The sequence below is a fragment of the Calliopsis andreniformis genome, unplaced genomic scaffold, assembly GCF_051401765.1.
Source record: "Calliopsis andreniformis isolate RMS-2024a unplaced genomic scaffold, iyCalAndr_principal scaffold0212, whole genome shotgun sequence".
In the NCBI taxonomy this organism is placed as follows: domain Eukaryota; kingdom Metazoa; phylum Arthropoda; class Insecta; order Hymenoptera; family Andrenidae; genus Calliopsis; species Calliopsis andreniformis.
In genome coordinates this window covers 447,133-471,301 of record NW_027480621.1, presented here as the reverse complement: position 1 = coordinate 471,301, position 24,169 = coordinate 447,133, and the positions used below count along the sequence as shown (strand labels likewise).

The window sequence follows — 24,169 nt, the reverse complement described above, 5'->3', positions numbered from 1 at the left end:
TATAATTATCATGGATATTATGATCATCATTAAGATTATTATGGTTTCTATGATTACTGTGATTATTGCTATGCTTATTAACATTACAATTACGATTATTATGATTATTGTAGTTATTATGATGATCACTATGACTATTATGGCTGTTAGTATGATTATTATGATCAACATTCAGATTATTATGGCTATTATGATTTTTATGGTTATTATTGCTCTTATAATGATAAACATGATTATTTCCAAGTCTATTATGGTTATTATTATGACTATTATGATTATTATAGTTATTATGATTAGTATGATTATTATGGCTAGTATATTGCTTATGATGATTATTTCCAAGCTTATTATTGTTATTAATATATTTATTATGATGCGTATGGTTATTATGATTATTATGGCTACTATGGATAGTATAACGGTTATTATGGTTATTTCAAAGCTTATTATGTTTATTATTATGGTTACTATGATTATTATGGATCTTGGTACAATTATGATGAATATAATGATCATCATTAAGTTCATTATGGTTATTGCGATTATTATGACTATTATGATTACTCTAGTTATTATGATTATTCTGGTCATTAAGGCTAGTATAAAGGTTATTATGATTATTTCAAAGCTTATTATGCTTACTATTATGATTACTCTGATTATTATATGTCTAGGTATAATTATGATGAATATTATGGTCATCATTAAGATCATCATGGTTATTACGTTAATAATAATGATTATTAAGATTATTTCCATTACTATTCTGTTTATTATGGTGATTACTATGATCATTATGGTTGCTAGTATTATTATTATGTCACCATTCTGATTATTATGGCTATTGTGATTTTTATGTCTATTATGGCTATTGTAATGATTATTACGATTATTTCCAAGTTCATTATGGTTATTATTACGACTATTATGATTATTATGGCTATTATGACTATTATGGTTGTTATGGCTAGTATAAAGTATATTATGATTATTTCCGAACACATTAGGGTTATTAGTATGATTATTATGATTATTACGGATCTTGGTATAATTATCATGGATATTATGATCATCATTAAGATTATTATGGTTACTATGATTATTGTGACTATTGCTATGCTTATTAACATTACAATTACGATTATTATGATTATTGTAGTTATTATGGTGATCACTATGATTATTATGGTTGTTAGTATGATTATTAGGATCAACATTCAGATTATTATGGCTAATATGATTTTTATTGTTATTATTGCTATTATAATGATAAATATGATTATTTCCAAGTTTATTACGGTTATTATTATAATTATTATGATTATTATGGTTATTATGATTATTATGGTTAATATGGCTAGTATAACGGTTATCATGATTATTTCAAAGCTTATTATGTTTATTATTATGGTTACTATGATTATTATAGATCTTGGTATAATTATGATGAATATAATGATCATAATTAAAATCATTATGGTTATTGCGATTATTATGACTATTATGATTACTCTAGTTATTATGATTATTATGGTTATTATGGCTAGCATAGGGGTTATTATGATTATTCCAAACCTTATTATGTTTATTATTATGATTACTCTGATTGTTATATGTCTTAGTATAATTATGATGAATATTATGGTTATCATTAAGATCATTATGGTTATTACGATGATTGTGGGTATTACGTTAATCATAATGATTCTTAAGATTATTTCTATGACTATTCTGTTTATTATGATGATTACTATGATCATTATGGTTGTTAGTATTATGATTATGATCACCATTCTGATTATTATGGCTATTGTGATTTTTATGGCTATTATGACTATTGTAATGATTATTACGATTATTTCCAGGTTCATTATTGTTATTATTACAACTATTATGATTATTATGGCTATTATGACTATTATGGTTGTTATGGCTAGTATAATGTATATTATGATTATTTCCGATCCCATTATGGTTATTATTATGATTATTATGATTATTACGGATCTTGATATAATTATCATGAATATTATGATCATCATTAAGATTATTACGGTTACTATGATTATTGTGATTATTGCTATGCTTATTAACATTACAATTACGATTATTATGATTATTGTAATTATTATGATGGTCACTATGATTATTATGGTTGTTAGTATGATTATTAGGATCAACATTCAGATTATTATGGCTATTATGATTTTTATTGTTATTATTGCTATTATAATGATAAATATGATTATTTCCAAGTTTATTACGGTTATTATTATAATTATTATGATTACTATGGTTATTATGATTATTATGGTTACTATGGCTAGTATAACGGTTATTATGATTATTTCTAAGCTTATGATGTTTATTATTATGGTTACTATGATTATTATGGATCTTGGTATAATTATGATGAATATCATGATCATCATTAAGATCATTATGGTTATTGCGATTATTATGACTATTATGATTATTCTAGTTATTATGATTATTATGGTTATTATGGCTAGCATAGGGGTTATTATGATTATTCCAAACCTTATTATGTTTATTATTATGATTACTCTGATTGTTATATGTCTTAGTATAATTATGATGAATATTATGGTTATCATTAAGATCATTATGGTTATTACGATGATTATGGGTATTACGTTAATCATAATGATTCTGAAGATTATTTCTATGACTATTCTGTTTATTATGATGATTACTATGATCATTATGGTTGTTAGTATTATTATTATGATCACCATTCTGATTATTATGGCTATTGTGATTTTTATGGCTATTATGGCTATTGTAATGATTATTACGATTATTTCCAAATTCATTATTGTTATTATTACAACTATTATGATTATTACGGCTATTATGACTATTATGGTTGTTATGGCTCGTATAATGTATATTATGATTATTTCCGAACCCATTATGGTTATTATTATGATTATTATGATTATTACGGATCTTGATATAATTATCATGAATATTATGATCATCATTAAGATTATTACGGTTACTATGATTATTGTGATTATTGCTCTGCTTATTAACATTACAATTACGATTATTATGATTATTGTAGTTATCATGATGATCACTATGATCATTATGGTTGTTAGTATGATTATTATGATCACGATTCTGATTATTATGGCTATTGTGATTTTTATGGCTATTATGACTATTATAATGATTATTACGATTATTTCCAAGTTCATTATTGTTATTATTACGACTATTATGATTCTTATGGCTATTATGACTATTATGGTTGTCATGGCTAGTATAAAGTATATTATGATTATTTCCGAACACATTAGGGTTATTATTACGATTATTATGATTATTACGGATCTTGGTATAATTATCATGGATATTATGAGCATCATTAAATTTATTATGGTTACTGTGATTATTGTGATTATTGCTATGCTTATTAACATTACAATTACGATTATTATGATTATTGTAGTTATTATGATGATCACTATGATTATTATGGTTGTTAGTATGATTATTAGGATCAACATTCAGATTATTATGGCTATTATGACTATTATGGTTGTTATGGCAAGAATAATGTATATTATGATTATTTCCGAACACATTAGGGTTATTATTATGATTATTATGATTATTACGGATCTTGGTATAATTATCATGGATATTATGATCATCATTAAGATTATTATGGTTACTATGATTATTGTGATTATTGCTACGCTTATTAACATTACAATTACGATTATTATGATTATTGTAGTTATTATGATGATCACTATGATTATTATGGTTGTTAGTATGATTATTAGGATCAACATTCAGATTATTATGGCTATTATGATTTTTATGGTTATTATTGCTATTATACTGATAAATATGATTATTTCCAAGTTTATTACGGTTATTATTATGACTATTATGATTATTATAGTTATTATGATTATTATGGTTACTATGGCTAGTATAACGGTTATTATGATTATTTCAAAGCTTATTATGTTTATTATTATGGTTACTATGATTATTATGGATCTTGGTATAATTATGCTGAATATCATGATCATCATTAAGACCATTATGGTTATTTCGATTATTATGACTATTATGATTATTCTAGGTATTATGATTATTATGGCTATTATGGCTAGTATAATGGTTATTATGATTATTTCAAAGCTTATTATGTTTATTATTATGATTACTCTGATTATTATTTGTCTTAGTATAATTATGATGAATATTATGGTCATCATTGAGATCATTATGGTTATTAAGGTGATTATGGTTGTTACGTTAATAATAACTATTATTAAGATTATTTCCATGACTATTCTGTTTATTATGATGATTACTATGATCATTATGGTTGTTAGTATGATTATTATGATCACCATTCTGATTATTATGGCTATTGTGATTTTTATGACTTTTATGACCATTATAATGATTATTACGATTATTTCCTAGTTCATTATTGTTATTATTACGACTATTATGATTATTATGGAAATTATGACTATTATGGTTGTTATGGCTAGAATAATGTATATTATGATTATTTCAAAGCTTATTATGTTTATTATCACGGTTACTATGATTATTATGGATCTTGGTATAATTATGATGAATATTATGGTCACCATTAAGATCTTTATGGTTATTACGATGATTATGATTATTACGATAATCATAATGATTATTAAGATTATTTCCATGACTATTCTGTTTATTATGATGATTACTATGATCATTATGATTATTAGTATGATTATTAGAACCACCATACAGATTATTACGGCTATTGTGATTTTTATTGCTATTATGGCTATTATAATGATTATTACGATTATTTCCAAGTTCATTATTGTTATTATTACGACTATAATTATTATTATGGCTATTATGACTATTATAGTTGTTAGGGGTAGTATAATGTATATTATGATTATTTCCGAACCTATTATGGTTATTATTATGATTATTATGATTATTACGGATCTTGATATAATTATCATGGATATTATGATCATCATTAAGATTATTATGGTTTCTATGATTACTGTGATTATTGCTATGCTTATTAACATTACAATTACGATTATTATGATTATTGTAGTTATTATGATTATTATGATTATTATGGCTAGTATAATGCTTATGATGATTATTTCCAAGCTTATTATTTTTATTAATATAATTATTATGATGCGAATGGTTATTATGATTATTATGGCTAGTATAATGCTTATTATGAATATTCCCAAGCTTATTATGGTTATTACTATAATTATTATGATTATTATGGTTATTATGATTATTATGGTTACTATGGCTAGTATAACGGTTATTTTGATTATTTCAAAGCTTATTATGCTTATTACTATAATTATTATGATTATTATGGTTATTATGATTATTATGGCTACTATGGATAGTATAACGGTTATTATGGTTATTTCAAAGCTTATTATGTTTATTATTATGGTTACTATGATTATTATGGATCTTGGTACAATTATGATGAATATAATGATCATCATTAAGATCATTATGGTTATTGCGATTATTATGACTATTATGATTACTCTAGTTATTATGATTATTATGGTTATTATGGCTAGTATAAAGGTTATTATGATTATTTCAAAGCTTATTATGCTTATTATTATGATTACTCTGATTATTATATGTCTTAGCATAATTATGATGAATATTATGGTCATCATTAAGATCATCATGGTTATTACGTTAATAATAATGATTATTAAGATTATTTCCTTTACTATTCTGTTTATTATGATGATTACTATGATCATTATGGTTGTTAGTATGATTATTATGATCACCATTCTGATTATTATGGCTATTGTGATTTTTATGGCTATTATGACTATTATAATGGTTATTACGACTATTTCCTAGTTCATTATTGTTATTATTACGACTATTATGATTATTGTGGCTATTATGACTTTTATGGTTGTTAAGGCTAGTATAATGTATATTATGATTACTTCCGAACCCATTATGGTTATTAATATGATTATTATGATTATTACGGATCTTGGTATAATTATCATGGATATTATGATCATCATTAAGATTATTATGGTTACTATGATTATTGTGATTATTGCTATGCTTATTAACATTACAATTACGATTATTATGAGTATTGTAGCTATTATGATGATCACTATGATTATTATGGTTGTTAGTATGATTATTAGGATCAACATTCAGATTATTATGGCTATTATGATTTTTATGGTTATTATTGCTATTATAATGATAAATATGATTATTTCCAAGTTTATTACGGGTATTATTATAATTATTATGATTATTACGGATCTTGATATAATTATCATGAATATTATGATCATCATTAAGATTATTACGGTTACTATGATTATTGTGATTATTGCTATGCTTATTAACATTACAATTACGATTATTATGATTATTGTAATTATTATGATGGTCACTATGATTATTATGGTTGTTAGTATGATTATTAAGATCAACATTCAGATTATTATGGCTATTATGATTTTTATTGTTATTATTGCTATTATAATGATAAATATGATTATTTCCAAGTTTATTACGGTTATTATTATAATTATTATGATTACTATGGTTATTATGATTATTATGGTTACTATGGCTAGTATAACGGTTATTATGATTATTTCTAAGCTTATTATGTTTATTATTATGGTTACTATGATTATTATGGATCTTGGTATAATTATGATGAATATCATGATCATCATTAAGATCATTATGGTTATTGCGATTATTATGACTATTATGATTATTCTAGTTATTATGATTATTATGGTTATTATGGCTAGCATAGGGGTCATTACGATTATTCCAAACCTTATTATGTTTATTATTATGATTACTCTGATTGTTATATGTCTTAGTATAATTATGATGAATATTATGGTTATCATTAAGATCATTATGGTTATTACGATGATTATGGGTATTACGTTAATCATAATGATTCTGAAGATTATTTCTATGACTATTCTGTTTATTATGATGATTACTATGATCATTATGGTTGTTAGTATTATTATTATGATCACCATTCTGATTATTATGGCTATTGTGATTTTTATGGCTATTATGACTATTGTAATGATTATTACGATTATTTCCAAATTCATTATTGTTATTATTACAACTATTATGATTATTACGGCTATTATGACTATTATGGTTGTTATGGCTCGTATAATGTATATTATGATTATTTCCGAACCCATTATGGTTATTATTATGATTATTATGATTATTACGGATCTTGATATAATTATCATGAATATTATGATCATCATTAAGATTATTACGGTTACTATGATTATTGTGATTATTGCTCTGCTTATTAACATTACAATTACGATTATTATGATTATTGTAGTTATCATGATGATCACTATGATCATTATGGTTGTTAGTATGATTATTATGATCACGATTCTGATTATTATGGCTATTGTGATTTTTATGGCTATTATGACTATTATAATGATTATTACGATTATTTCCAAGTTCATTATTGTTATTATTACGACTATTATGATTCTTATGGCTATTATGACTATTATGGTTGTCATGGCTAGTATAAAGTATATTATGATTATTTCCGAACACATTAGGGTTATTATTACGATTATTATGATTATTACGGATCTTGGTATAATTATCATGGATATTATGAGCATCATTAAATTTATTATGGTTACTGTGATTATTGTGATTATTGCTATGCTTATTAACATTACAATTACGATTATTATGATTATTGTAGTTATTATGATGATCACTATGATTATTATGGTTGTTAGTATGATTATTAGGATCAACATTCAGATTATTATGGCTATTATGACTATTATGGTTGTTATGGCAAGTATAATGTATATTATGATTATTTCCGAACACATTAGGGTTATTATTATGATTATTATGATTATTACGGATCTTGGTATAATTATCATGGATATTATGATCATCATTAAGATTATTATGGTTACTATGATTATTGTGATTATTGCTACGCTTATTAACATTACAATTACGATTATTATGATTATTGTAGTTATTATGATGATCACTATGATTATTATGGTTGTTAGTATGATTATTAGGATCAACATTCAGATTATTATGGCTATTATGATTTTTATGGTTATTATTGCTATTATAGTGATAAATGTGATTATTTCCAAGTTTATTACGGTTATTATTATGACTATTATGATTATTATAGTTATTATGATTATTATGGTTACTATGGCTAGTATAACGGTTATTATGATTATTTCAAAGCTTATTATGTTTATTATTATGGTTACTATGATTATTATGGATCTTGGTATAATTATGCTGAATATCATGATCATCATTAAGACCATTATGGTTATTTCGATTATTATGACTATTATGATTATTCTAGGTATTATGATTATTATGGCTATTATGGCTAGTATAATGGTTATTATGATTATTTCAAAGCTTATTATGTTTATTATTATGATTACTCTGATTATTATTTGTCTTAGTATAATTATGATGAATATTATGGTCATCATTGAGATCATTATGGTTATTAAGGTGATTATGGTTGTTACGTTAATAATAACTATTATTAAGATTATTTCCATGACTATTCTGTTTATTATGATGATTACTATGATCATTATGGTTGTTAGTATGATTATTATGATCACCATTCTGATTATTATGGCTATTGTGATTTTTATGACTTTTATGACTATTATAATGATTATTACGATTATTTCCTAGTTCATTATTGTTATTATTACGACTATTATGATTATTATGGAAATTATGACTATTATGGTTGTTATGGCTAGAATAATGTATATTATGATTATTTCAAAGCTTATTATGTTTATTATCACGGTTACTATGATTATTATGGATCTTGGTATAATTATGATGAATATTATGGCCACCATTAAGATCTTTATGGTTATTACGATGATTATGATTATTACGATAATCATAATGATTATTAAGATTATTTCCATGACTATTCTGTTTATTATGATGATTACTATGATCATTATGATTATTAGTATGATTATTAGAACCACCATACAGATTATTACGGCTATTGTGATTTTTATTGCTATTATGGCTATTATAATGATTATTACGATTATTTCCAAGTTCATTATTGTTATTATTACGACTATAATTATTATTATGGCTATTATGACTATTATAGTTGTTAGGGGTAGTATAATGTATATTATGATTATTTCCGAACCTATTATGGTTATTATTATGATTATTATGATTATTACGGATCTTGATATAATTATCATGGATATTATGATCATCATTAAGATTATTATGGTTTCTATGATTACTGTGATTATTGCTATGCTTATTAACATTACAATTACGATTATTATGATTATTGTAGTTATTATGATTATTATGATTATTATGGCTAGTATAATGCTTATGATGATTATTTCCAAGCTTATTATTTTTATTAATATAATTATTATGATGCGAATGGTTATTATGATTATTATGGCTAGTATAATGCTTATTATGAATATTTCCAAGCTTATTATGGTTATTACTATAATTATTATGATTATTATGGTTATTATGATTATTATGGTTACTATGGCTAGTATAACGGTTATTTTGATTATTTCAAAGCTTATTATGCTTATTACTATAATTATTATGATTATTATGGTTATTATGATTATTATGGCTACTATGGATAGTATAACGGTTATTATGGTTATTTCAAAGCTTATTATGTTTATTATTATGGTTACTATGATTATTATGGATCTTGGTACAATTATGATGAATATAATGATCATCATTAAGATCATTATGGTTATTGCGATTATTATGACTATTATGATTACTCTAGTTATTATGATTATTATGGTTATTATGGCTAGTATAAAGGTTATTATGATTATTTCAAAGCTTATCATGCTTATTATTATGATTACTCTGATTATTATATGTCTTAGCATAATTATGATGAATATTATGGTCATCATTAAGATCATCATGGTTATTACGTTAATAATAATGATTATTAAGATTATTTCCATTACTATTCTGTTTATTATGATGATTACTATGATCATTATGGTTGTTAGTATGATTATTATGATCACCATTCTGATTATTATGGCTATTGTGATTTTTATGGCTATTATGACTATTATAATGGTTATTACGACTATTTCCTAGTTCATTATTGTTATTATTACGACTATTATGATTATTGTGGCTATTATGACTTTTATGGTTGTTAAGGCTAGTATAATGTATATTATGATTACTTCCGAACCCATTATGGTTATTAATATGATTATTATGATTATTACGGATCTTGGTATAATTATCATGGATATTATGATCATCATTAAGATTATTATGGTTACTATGATTATTGTGATTATTGCTATGCTTATTAACATTACAATTACGATTATTATGAGTATTGTAGCTATTATGATGATCACTATGATTATTATGGTTGTTAGTATGATTATTAGGATCAACATTCAGATTATTATGGCTATTATGATTTTTATGGTTATTATTGCTATTATAATGATAAATATGATTATTTCCAAGTTTATTACGGGTATTATTATAATTATTATGATTATTACGGATCTTGATATAATTATCATGAATATTATGATCATCATTAAGATTATTACGGTTACTATGATTATTGTGATTATTGCTATGCTTATTAACATTACAATTACGATTATTATGATTATTGTAATTATTATGATGGTCACTATGATTATTATGGTTGTTAGTATGATTATTAAGATCAACATTCAGATTATTATGGCTATTATGATTTTTATTGTTATTATTGCTATTATAATGATAAATATGATTATTTCCAAGTTTATTACGGTTATTATTATAATTATTATGATTACTATGGTTATTATGATTATTATGGTTACTATGGCTAGTATAACGGTTATTATGATTATTTCTAAGCTTATTATGTTTATTATTATGGTTACTATGATTATTATGGATCTTGGTATAATTATGATGAATATCATGATCATCATTAAGATCATTATGGTTATTGCGATTATTATGACTATTATGATTATTCTAGTTATTATGATTATTATGGTTATTATGGCTAGCATAGGGGTCATTACGATTATTCCAAACCTTATTATGTTTATTATTATGATTACTCTGATTGTTATATGTCTTAGTATAATTATGATGAATATTATGGTTATCATTAAGATCATTATGGTTATTACGATGATTATGGGTATTACGTTAATCATAATGATTCTGAAGATTATTTCTATGACTATTCTGTTTATTATGATGATTACTATGATCATTATGGTTGTTAGTATTATTATTATGATCACCATTCTGATTATTATGGCTATTGTGATTTTTATGGCTATTATGACTATTGTAATGATTATTACGATTATTTCCAAATTCATTATTGTTATTATTACAACTATTATGATTATTACGGCTATTATGACTATTATGGTTGTTATGGCTCGTATAATGTATATTATGATTATTTCCGAACCCATTATGGTTATTATTATGATTATTATGATTATTACGGATCTTGATATAATTATCATGAATATTATGATCATCATTAAGATTATTACGGTTACTATGATTATTGTGATTATTGCTCTGCTTATTAACATTACAATTACGATTATTATGATTATTGTAGTTATCATGATGATCACTATGATCATTATGGTTGTTAGTATGATTATTATGATCACGATTCTGATTATTATGGCTATTGTGATTTTTATGGCTATTATGACTATTATAATGATTATTACGATTATTTCCAAGTTCATTATTGTCATTATTACGACTATTATGATTCTTATGGCTATTATGACTATTATGGTTGTCATGGCTAGTATAAAGTATATTATGATTATTTCCGAACACATTAGGGTTATTATTACGATTATTATGATTATTACGGATCTTGGTATAATTATCATGGATATTATGAGCATCATTAAATTTATTATGGTTACTGTGATTATTGTGATTATTGCTATGCTTATTAACATTACAATTACGATTATTATGATTATTGTAGTTATTATGATGATCACTATGATTATTATGGTTGTTAGTATGATTATTAGGATCAACATTCAGATTATTATGGCTATTATGACTATTATGGTTGTTATGGCAAGTATAATGTATATTATGATTATTTCCGAACACATTAGGGTTATTATTATGATTATTATGATTATTACGGATCTTGGTATAATTATCATGGATATTATGATCATCATTAAGATTATTATGGTTACTATGATTATTGTGATTATTGCTACGCTTATTAACATTACAATTACGATTATTATGATTATTGTAGTTATTATGATGATCACTATGATTATTATGGTTGTTAGTATGATTATTAGGATCAACATTCAGATTATTATGGCTATTATGATTTTTATGGTTATTATTGCTATTATACTGATAAATATGATTATTTCCAAGTTTATTACGGTTATTATTATGACTATTATGATTATTATAGTTATTATGATTATTATGGTTACTATGGCTAGTATAACGGTTATTATGATTATTTCAAAGCTTATTATGTTTATTATTATGGTTACTATGATTATTATGGGTCTTGGTATAATTATGCTGAATATCATGATCATCATTAAGACCATTATGGTTATTTCGATTATTATGACTATTATGATTATTCTAGGTATTATGATTATTATGGCTATTATGGCTAGTATAATGGTTATTATGATTATTTCAAAGCTTATTATGTTTATTATTATGATTACTCTGATTATTATTTGTCTTAGTATAATTATGATGAATATTATGGTCATCATTGAGATCATTATGGTTATTAAGGTGATTATGGTTGTTACGTTAATAATAACTATTATTAAGATTATTTCCATGACTATTCTGTTTATTATGATGATTACTATGATCATTATGGTTGTTAGTATGATTATTATGATCACCATTCTGATTATTATGGCTATTGTGATTTTTATGACTTTTATGACTATTATAATGATTATTACGATTATTTCCTAGTTCATTATTGTTATTATTACGACTATTATGATTATTATGGAAATTATGACTATTATGGTTGTTATGGCTAGAATAATGTATATTATGATTATTTCAAAGCTTATTATGTTTATTATCACGGTTACTATGATTATTATGGATCTTGGTATAATTATGATGAATATTATGGTCACCATTAAGATCTTTATGGTTATTACGATGATTATGATTATTACGATAATCATAATGATTATTAAGATTATTTCCATGACTATTCTGTTTATTATGATGATTACTATGATCATTATGATTATTAGTATGATTATTAGAACCACCATACAGATTATTACGGCTATTGTGATTTTTATTGCTATTATGGCTATTATAATGATTATTACGATTATTTCCAAGTTCATTATTGTTATTATTACGACTATAATTATTATTATGGCTATTATGACTATTATAGTTGTTAGGGGTAGTATAATGTATATTATGATTATTTCCGAACCTATTATGGTTATTATTATGATTATTATGATTATTACGGATCTTGATATAATTATCATGGATATTATGATCATCATTAAGATTATTATGGTTTCTATGATTACTGTGATTATTGCTATGCTTATTAACATTACAATTACGATTATTATGATTATTGTAGTTATTATGATTATTATGATTATTATGGCTAGTATAATGCTTATGATGATTATTTCCAAGCTTATTATTTTTATTAATATAATTATTATGATGCGAATGGTTATTATGATTATTATGGCTAGTATAATGCTTATTATGAATATTTCCAAGCTTATTATGGTTATTACTATAATTATTATGATTATTATGGTTATTATGATTATTATGGTTACTATGGCTAGTATAACGGTTATTTTGATTATTTCAAAGCTTATTATGCTTATTACTATAATTATTATGATTATTATGGTTATTATGATTATTATGGCTACTATGGATAGTATAACGGTTATTATGGTTATTTCAAAGCTTATTATGTTTATTATTATGATTATTATGATTATTACGGATCTTGGTATAATTATCATGGATATTATGATCATCATTGAGATTATTATGGTTACTATGATTACTGTGATTATTGCTATGTTTATTAACATTACAATTACGATTATTATGATTATTGTAGTTATTATGATGATCACTATGATTATTATGGTTGTTAGTATGATTATTGGGATCAACATTCAGATTATTATGGCTATTATGATTTTTATGGTTATTATTGCTATTATAATGATAAATATGATTATTTCCAAGTTTATTACGGTTTTTATTATGACTATTATGATTATTATATTTATTATGATTATTTTGGATACTATGGCTAGTATAACGGTTATTATGATTACTTCAAAGCTTATTATGTTTATTATTATGGTTACTATGATTATTATGGATCTTGGTATAATTATGATGACTATTATGGTCATCATTAAGATCATTATGGTTATTACGATGATTATGGTTATTACGATAGTCATAATGATTATTAAGATTATTTCCATGACTATTCTGTTTATTATGATGATTACTATCATCATTATGGTTGTTAGTATGATTATTGTGATCAAGATTCAGATTATTATGACTATTATGATTTTTATGGTTATCACTGCTATTATAATGATAATTACGATTATTTCCAAGCTTATTATGGTTATTATTATAATTATAATGATTATTATGGATATTATGATTATTATGGTTACTATGGCTAGTATAATGGTTATTATGGTTATTTCCAAGCTTATTATGGTTATTATTATGATTATTATGATTATTATGTTTATTATGATTATTATGGTTACTATGGCTAGTATAATGGTTATTACGATTATTTCAAAGCTTATTATGTTTATTGTTATGATTACTATGTTTATTATATGCCTTGGTATAATTATGATGCATGTTATGGTCATCCATAAGATCATTATGGTTATTACGATTATTATGATTATTATGTCTATAATAATGATTAGTAAGACTATTTCCAGGTCTATTCTGTTTATTATTAGGACTGTCCTGATTATTGTAGTTATTATGATGATTACTATGATTCTTATGATTGCTAGTATGATTATTATGATCAACATTCAAATTATTATGGCTACTGTTATTTTTATGGTTGTTATGGCTATTATAATGATTATTATAATTATTTCCAAGTTCATTATGGTTATTGTTATGACTATTATGACTACTTTGGTTATTATTACTATTATGGCTGTTATGGCTAGTATAATGCTTATTATGACTACTTCCAAGCCTATTCTGGCTATTATTATGATTATTATGATTATTACGGATCTTGGTATAATTATGATGGATATTATGATCATCATTAAGATCATTATGGTTATTACGATTATTATGATTATTATGTCAATAATAATGATTATTAAGGTTATTTCCATGATTATTCTGTTTATTATTACGACTCTAATGATTGTTGTAGTTATTATGATGATTACTATGATTATTAGGCGTGTTGGTATGATTATTATGATCACCATTCAGATTATAATGGGTATTGTGATTTTTATTGTTATTATGTCTATTATAATGATTATTATGATTATTTCCAAGCTTATTATGGGTATTATTATGACTATTATGGTTATTATAGTTATTATGATTAATATATTTATTATGGCTTGTATAATGGTTAGTATGATTATTTCCAAGCTTATTATGGTTATTATTATAATTATTATGATTATTATGGATCTTGGTATAATTATGATGAATATTATGGTCATCATTAAGATAATTACGGTTATTACGATTCTTATGATTATTATGTCTGTAACAATGATTACTAAGGTTATTACCATGATTATTCTGTTTATTATTACGACAGTCCTGATTATTGTAGTTATCACGGTGATTACTATGATTATTATGGCTGTTAGTATGATTATGACGATCACCATACAGATTATTATGGCTGTTTAAAATACATTTAAATTTCGAAGCATCGTTTCGTCCGCGAGAATCGCAGTACGTTAACGTGCTGTGACCGACCGAAGGTCGCCTTCGGTAGGAAATTCAGTTGCGTTGACAATAAACTCGGTACATTCGAATTGCGACTCGTTTTTTCATCCGATGCGGTTGAAGTTCGAACAGGTGAGCGATTACGATCAGCTGTTTGAATCTCAGGCCCGAGAACGAGTGGGGGTATCGGAGCCTGACAAAGAGAGAGAGCAAAATCGGTACATTAGACAAAGAGAGACAATGATAAGCGAGCGCCGCGTAGCGGATTTTCGGGGACTCCGCGATTTTCGCGGAGCGTCTCGCGCTCGCATGTCGAAGTCAGTCTTGCACCGAACGCTCGCACGGTAGCAAGGAACAGCATTATAGAAGAGTCTACTGAGTTAGGAAATTTGGGCACCAAGTTCCTTAGCTCTTGACGCCTTCTACGCTGTATTATCGCACTACAGCTCGCCATAGCTCCCTTCGAGAACCACGTATTACACGTGCGAAGGCAAAGCGATTGTTTAGTCGCGATAAATTTAAAAGACGAGTAACTGCGCTCTTGGAATCGGTGGCTACCCCGATTCCCTGAGCTTGCTATTCGTCGGAGGAGCAATCAAGACCTCTTCTTGGTTGAGCCCCGATATTGGCACCAACAGAGAGGGTAAACGTAAGTGTATCACCTCTGCGTTGCCCGTGTTGTGTCACCCGTTTAGTAGCAGCCCGCGTACGACGAATAGATGCGTACGTTGCGGTGAACGGTGAGTGCTACAACCTCTGGCCTTTATCCGCCGCCAAGGCTAGCTAAAGCTAGTACCGAGGGTCGAACGCTCGCGAATCTCGGCTTACAACCGTGATTCGCACGAGGCAAGCCTTCTTGGAAGGCAGGTTGAGCAGAGAAAAGGAGGATCCCTCCTCTCTGCACACTCGTCTGCCGACGCTTTCTTCAGAGCGAAGAAACGTCGGTATTACAGTCCACTACATTACCTTAACGATACGTCAAGGTACTGCTCCCCCCTCCACGTAGGCTCGTTTCGAAGCCTGGAGTCGGGAAGACAACGGTTTGGCTTGAAAGCAATACGCTCGCTGACCAGTGCGGTTTCGCCGCTCTTTTCTTTTCCAGACGCCAGCGTCGCTAAGGGACACCGGCCGGCGTCAGTCCAAGGGACCCTTCCCTAAGATTTTGGTCGAAGACCCCCAACTAAACTAAAAAATAAACGTCGTATTTAAGTCCTTTTTAGGGCCGACTCAAATTTAATTAAGTGTACAATTTTTTTTCTTGACACCCTTCTCTCAACCACCCAATCCGGACCCCGTTAGATCCCTGAATTTTCAGCGATTCTAACAAAAGGTCCTTCGAGCCGGATTCGGTTGAGAAAGGGCAAGGAAAAGTTGTATTAGCTTCTCTTCAGGTCGAATTTCGAGTAGCGTTTACCTCTCGAATCGTACCACCATGTCCACTCCCCAAAGAGAACAGGCGCTTTCGCCCAGCCTCGAGAGTGACATGGAGGATATCGTCTCGCGAGTCAGAGGTTTGACCCGACTCGTGACGAATCTGAAGAAGAAAGGACGAAGTAGTTTTACTATCTTCCTCCTGAAAGAAAAGCTAAACTATGCCACGGAAGTGTGGAGGGACGTGCTCGAGCGAGTTAGTCGTCTCAAACAGGGCATTCCCCTCCATCACCGTAAAGGTATACCCTTCTTCGATCAGGAGGTGCTTCAGGACGCCGAGGACACGTTCCACGAGGTCCAGGATTTCCTAATGACGGAAATCGCACAACTGGTCGAAGCGAAGGAGCGGGTTGAGTTGGGTATTAACCAACGTAAAGCCGAGGGTGCCGGCTTTGACAACACGCAGATTCCAGTCGAGTTGCCTAAGCAAAGCCTTCCAAAGTTCAGCGGTGATTCCAGAAAGTGGAGACACTTTGAGGATCTATTCACCGCTGGCGTGAAGAATAACCAACGGTTGTCCGACGCACAGCGGTTGCAATATTTGAACGCGTGCTTGGAAGGTGAGGCTCTCGCGACGATCGCCGAATTTGAAATTGCGGATCGCAATTTCAGCGAGGCGTGGGACGCCCTGAAGAAACGATTCGGGAACCCACGCACAATTATTACTCAGCTTCTTGAGACCTTACGGAAGCTGAGAATGATAAAAAAAGGCGATCTACCCAGCTTCCAGCAAGTCACAGTGAGCTGGAGACAGACGCTCGCTGCGCTCAAGAGATTGGGGCGCCCTACTAAAGAGTGGAGTGACGTGCTGGTCATTCTCATAAAAGAGAAGCTGGAAGCAGCCCTGCAGTGGGAGTGGGAAATGTCTATCCAATCGGACACGGACTTCCCGTCGTTTGACGACATGATGAAGTTCCTTGACGGACAGGAGCGCGCGTTGGTGGCATTGGAACACCAACGATGCAACGCAAAGGCGGAAGTCACGCCGAAATCTCGCATACGGCAGCATAACGCCGTGGTCGAGAATGCTCCCCCTACTCCCGAAAAGTGCGTGTTTTGTGAACAACCGCACGTAGTTGCTACGTGCAAAAAGTTCAAGACACTTTCGCCGGAACAGCGGTTTCAATACATGAAGAATAATCAGTATTGTATAAACTGCTTGGCGTCAACGCACACGGTGACACACTGTCGAACCAGCGTGTCATGTAAACAGTGTAACGGACGGCATCATACCATCCTGCACTTTGATACACAGAAAGTCGGCACAAGTAACCGTCGTACGACGAACAAGCCAAATCAGGGCAAGCGGGAAGCGGGACGGAGCAACGTTCCTGCGCGCAGTCCTGTACAGGCAAACGTAAACACGAATTCTCGTGCTTCTACGTCAGCCGACAACGTTGCGTCTCACTGTGGTGCGACAGAGAGCGTAACGGGATCTGTGTTTCTGGCGACAGCTGATGTGCGAGTCTATGGAAAGGGAGGTACGTCGCGTATCGCGCGTGCACTCATTGATCAGGGATCTGAGGCCTCCTTCATAACAGCGAGTCTGGTGAATGATCTACGACTCGCGCGAAGGAAAACCCAAGCCATGGTAACCGGCTTGGGGGGCGGAAAGACCCATGAGATTACGCACAGCGCGGACATTAGATTCGGGTCAACACGGTGCACTGCACAGGCGTTCCGCACTAGTGCATACATCGTCCCGAAAATTACGTCCTACGTTCCACCGTCGGTTCGCATCTCAGATGCTGAGATCTTAAGTGAACTGACGCTTGCAGATCCAGACCCTGCATCTGATCGACCGATTGAGGTGCTCATCGGTGCAGAGGTGTACGCCAGTATTATTCGACGAGGATTCCGTCGAATAAACAAAACAGGACCGATCGCACAGGAGACGGCCTTGGGCTGGATCCTGTCTGGGCCGATCGACGCAGCAAACTCTTCCCCAAATCCCGTGAGGACGCTGCACTGCAGCGTCCTTGAATCGTTGGACAAGGCGATACGGCGATTCTGGGAGATAGAGGAGGTGCCCTCGACCTTGGTGAACACTAAAGCCGAGGACGAATGCGAAGAGCACTTCGTAAAAACCGTCGCGCGAGACGCGACGGGAAGGTTTATAGTTCGGTTGCCCTTTAACCATTCGAACCCGGACGAGCTGTTGGGCGATTCTCTCCCAATAGCTCTCTCCGCGTTGACAAGGTTGAGGAGAAAACTGGACCTGAACCAAACCCTCGTGAAGGAATACAGTGAGTTTCTCACTGAATACGAGTCGTTAAATCATATGACTCGGCTCGAGTCAGTCGATAACATGCGACTCTATATCCCTCACCGAGCGGTTATTCGCACGGAGAGCGCTACGACGAAGCTGCGCGTCGTGTTTAACGCCTCCAGCAAAACAGCGGGCGGACGCTCGCTGAACGACCTCCTCCACGTAGGTCCAAAATTACAGACTGATATCACCGCCGTATTAACGAGGTGGCGTCTGTACGAATACGTGTTAGTAGCGGATATCGAGAAGATGTTTAGACAAATTCTCGTAGCTAAAGAGGATCGTCGCTTTCAATGCATCGTATGGCGCACCCCCTCGACCGAGCGACTTATCGCTTACGAGTTGAATACCGTCACATACGGTACGGCGTGCGCTCCATACCTTTCGATGCGAACACTTCTCGAGCTGAAAAAACAGGACGGCGACCGGTACCCGCTCGCCGCGCCTGTCCTCGAGAAGGACGTCTACGTAGACGATGTGTTTATGGGAGCTCCCGACAAACCGTTGTTGGAGAGAATCCGTAAACAAACGTGCGAGCTCCTACAGCGAGGTGGATTTAACCTTCGCAAGTGGGCTGGAAATTCGTCAGATTTGTTACGAAATATTCCACAGAGCTCGCACTCACACGCAGTCGACCTTAATTTGTTTGACGATTCAGAATTAAAGGTACTCGGTCTGCGATGGATACCATCTGGAGATTTTTTCTATTTCAATCTGCAACGGTTTCAACCGTCTGCAACACCGATAACAAAGCGCACTTTGTTTTCGGAGATTGCGAAACTGTACGATCCCCTCGGCTGGCTTTCGCCAGTTATGATCCGTGCGAAAATTTTGATGCAAGCCCAGTGGCTGGAAAAAATCCAGTGGGACGAGCACGTTTCCGCGGAGACGCACAAAATGTGGAACACATTTTGTGTCGATTGGAACAGATTGAACGATTGGAAATTACCCAGATGGATCCGATACGGAGCCGATGCAATCTCTGTGGAGCTCCATGGATTTTGTGACGCATCACTCGCTGCCTATTCCGCCGTCACCTACTTGAGAGTGACGACGGTGAACAATGAAGTGTTTACGTCACTTCTAATGGCAAAAACGCGAGTGGCTCCGATCAAAACGCAGTCGATCCCAGTTCTTGAATTGAACGGGGCCGTACTGCTCGCTGAGCTTATCGTGCATCTGAGAAAGTCGCTCTCACTGCCGATCGATCGTGTTGTCTGTTGGACAGATTCTACGATCGCCCTCGCTTGGCTTAAAAAACACCCATCGACATGGACGGTTGTGGTAGCCAACCGCGTGTCAAAAATCCAAACGTCTCTTCCGAGCGCTGAATGGCGTTACGTTCCAACACGCTCAAATCCCGCGGATTTAAATTCGCGTGGGATAGAGGCTGCAGATTTTCTGCAGTCGAGACTGTGGATGTTTGGACCAGGGTGGCTGAGCGGACCGGAAGTGGAGTGGCCAGCGATGCCAGCTTCCGTGGAGACCACTGAAAGCAAGCGCATAGCGCATGCACATGTAACGACTCCGAAACCGGAATGGAAATTTCTGTTCCGATTTCAAACGTGGAGAAAACTGTTGCGTGTAACGGCGTATTGTCTTCGCTGGCGAAAACAAACACGCGCCGAACAGGGGTCACCCGACAGTCGAGTAATCGAGGCGTCAGAATTGCGAATCGCAACTGAACGTATCGTGCGTCACATACAAGGCACGCATTTCTCAGAAGAGTACCGGTGCTTGAAAAAACGCCGAGGAATACCTGAGAAATCTCCGCTAAAAAGCCTAAACCCTTTTCTCGACGAAAATGACGTCTTGAGGGTTGGCGGACGACTGGAGAACGCGACGCTTGCATGGGAAACCAAGCACCCGATAATACTGCCGAAACATTATGTGTCAACACTCATAATCCGGCAGTGCCACGTGGATACGTTGCACGGGGGCTTGCAGCTGACCTTGCATACTGTGAGGCAAAGCTACTGGATTCTCGGCTGCCGAAACGCAGCGAAGACGGTTATAAACAAATGCATGCGATGCGTGAGATGGCGAAGCAGCGCCTCCACGCAAATAATGCAGCATTTGATACCGGAACGCTGCAGGCCTGCAAAGGCCTTCGACAACTGTGGAGTGGACTACGCGGGGCCTTACCGTGTCCGCGACTCCGCTGGTCGAGGAAAGACGGCTCACAAAGCGTACATCGCGGTGTTCGTTTGTTACGCCACGCGCGCCGTCCACATCGAGCTCGTCCATGATTACACGACGAGCGCGTTTTTAGCTGCACTCGATCGGTTCGTAGCTAGACGTGGTATACCGTCTTGCATTTTTAGCGATAATGGCACCAATTTCGTTGGGGCCGATCGAGAGTTACGTAAGCAGTTCTGTGAGGCGTTTTCCTCCACAGAAATGCAAAACAAATGCAGCTCTATGGGGATAAGGTGGAGGTTTAACCCCCCCAGCGCTCCTCATTTCGGTGGAATGCAGGAAGCCGGCGTAAAATCGGTGAAACACCATTTAAAGCGCACACTGGGTGAATTCACGCCGACGGGAGAGGAAATGCAGACGCTTCTCTGCAAGATCGAAGCGAGTCTCAACTCGCGACCGATCGCCCCCCTGAGTGACCACCCAGATGATTATGCGCCTCTGACGCCCGGGCATTTCCTGACAGGAGGTCCACTAAATGCGATTCCGCTGCAATCGGTGGAAACTGAAAAACTCTCGCGACTATCGCGGTGGAGAGCGATTCAAAAATTTCACGAGCAGCTTTGGAGGCACTGGACGCGAGATTATCTCACGCACCTCCAAAATCGCTATAAGTGGCGCACCACCCAACTGCAACTGCAACCAGGGGATCTGGTGTTAGTGCAGAATCCTCTTCACCCCCCTAATCAGTGGGAAATGGGGAGAATTGAGGAGGTGTTCCCGGGTAAGGACGAAAATGTACGGGTGGTAAAAGTCCGTACAGCAAAGTCCACATATACACGTCCGATTACAAGGATGTGTAAGTTACCCGTGGATGAGCCTGCTGCGGCGACGGTTGCCGAGGTCGAGCAGGCGAAATAAACACCGGACAAAATTCGGTAAAGGCCGAACGAGACAAAGGTGAGGGCAACCGTTCTATTTGAAAAGACAAACGGTCACGAACCCCCCTTTGGCTCCCGGCCCCCTTGACAGTCCAGGGAGGGGAGATGAGGTACTTCTCTCTCTCTCTCTCCAAGGGAAGAGCGCCCCCCGCGAACTCGCGGGCGCCGCCGAAATTTGATCCGATCGCAGCCGGTTGACGATCATTAGTCAAGCAACAATGGCAAGCGATAAGGCAATATCGGCGAGCTTCGACCGCTGCATGCGGATCGGCGAGGAGGCCCTCACCACCGTCGCCCCGCCGGACCAAGGAAGTGCGCCCGCGAGTGGACCACCCACGCCGGAAGATTGGGAATTAAAGCTGGGGACGGAAATATATAAAGTTCCTGGGCATATACCGACCACCACCCGGCGATATCGTATACCGGCAACGGGAGGACGATATTTGGTCAAATGGAATAAGGAGGGCCTACTTACGTCCCTGCTCTGGAAAGAGCAGGGAGGGAAGCCGCAGGAAGGAGCTGCAGCACCGAGGCAGCAGGCTGGCCCTTCGGCTGGCCCTTCGGCTGGCCCTTCGGCTGGCCCTTCGGCTGGCACTTCGGCTGGCCCTTCGGCTGGCCCCTCCAAGGGGGTCAACAAACGACGGAGGAAGAGGGCGGAACGGCGGGTCGCCACCCCCGCAGCCGGTCAACCAACGTCCACCGTCGCGGCCGGATCGAGGCCCCCAGCACCGACGCCCCCATCGGCACGAGCAACCCGACACCCGCCCGGGGCTTTGGAACAAATGACCCGAACGGCCATCGGGGTGGCCATCGAAACGTCGATGCGTTTTCTCCGGGGCCACCCAGGGTTTTCTCAACCTAGTGCAAAGTAAGTTCGATTAAATTTTGTTTGATTGAATTTTTGCGAAGCGCCGTGAGTGAGTTCATCTCAATTGAACTCCACTTGCGGTACTTTGCTCTCTCTCTTTTGATCGCCTACAGAAATCTTGGTCCTTCAAGTTTCGCGATCCGAGTCGTGTTTGTGTTGAAGCTGCCGATACTCCTTTTGCACGGACAGTGCAAGGGGGGCGGTATGTTTAAAATACATTTAAATTTCGAAGCATCGTTTCGTCCGCGAGAATCGCAGTACGTTAACGTGCTGTGACCGACCGAAGGTCGCCTTCGGTAGGAA

At 33.1% G+C, this 24,169-nt stretch overlaps 1 protein-coding gene across 1 annotated transcript; it reads left to right on the top strand.

Moving 5' to 3' along the window:
- The first annotated feature begins 17,653 nt into the window (after positions 1 to 17,653).
- LOC143187746 (uncharacterized) lies at positions 17,654 to 22,978 on the top strand. The gene has a single exon (XM_076391963.1). It carries the CDS (start codon positions 17,654 to 17,656, stop codon positions 22,976 to 22,978), a length of 5,325 nt encoding a protein of 1,774 aa, XP_076248078.1.
- The last annotated feature ends 1,191 nt before the right edge of the window (positions 22,979 to 24,169 follow it).

What these genes read in the sequence shown, in the direction of transcription:
- LOC143187746 (XM_076391963.1), top strand. Translation starts at nt 17,654, where the DNA reads ATGTCCACTCCCCAAAGAGAACAGGCGCTTTCGCCCAGCCTCGAGAGT.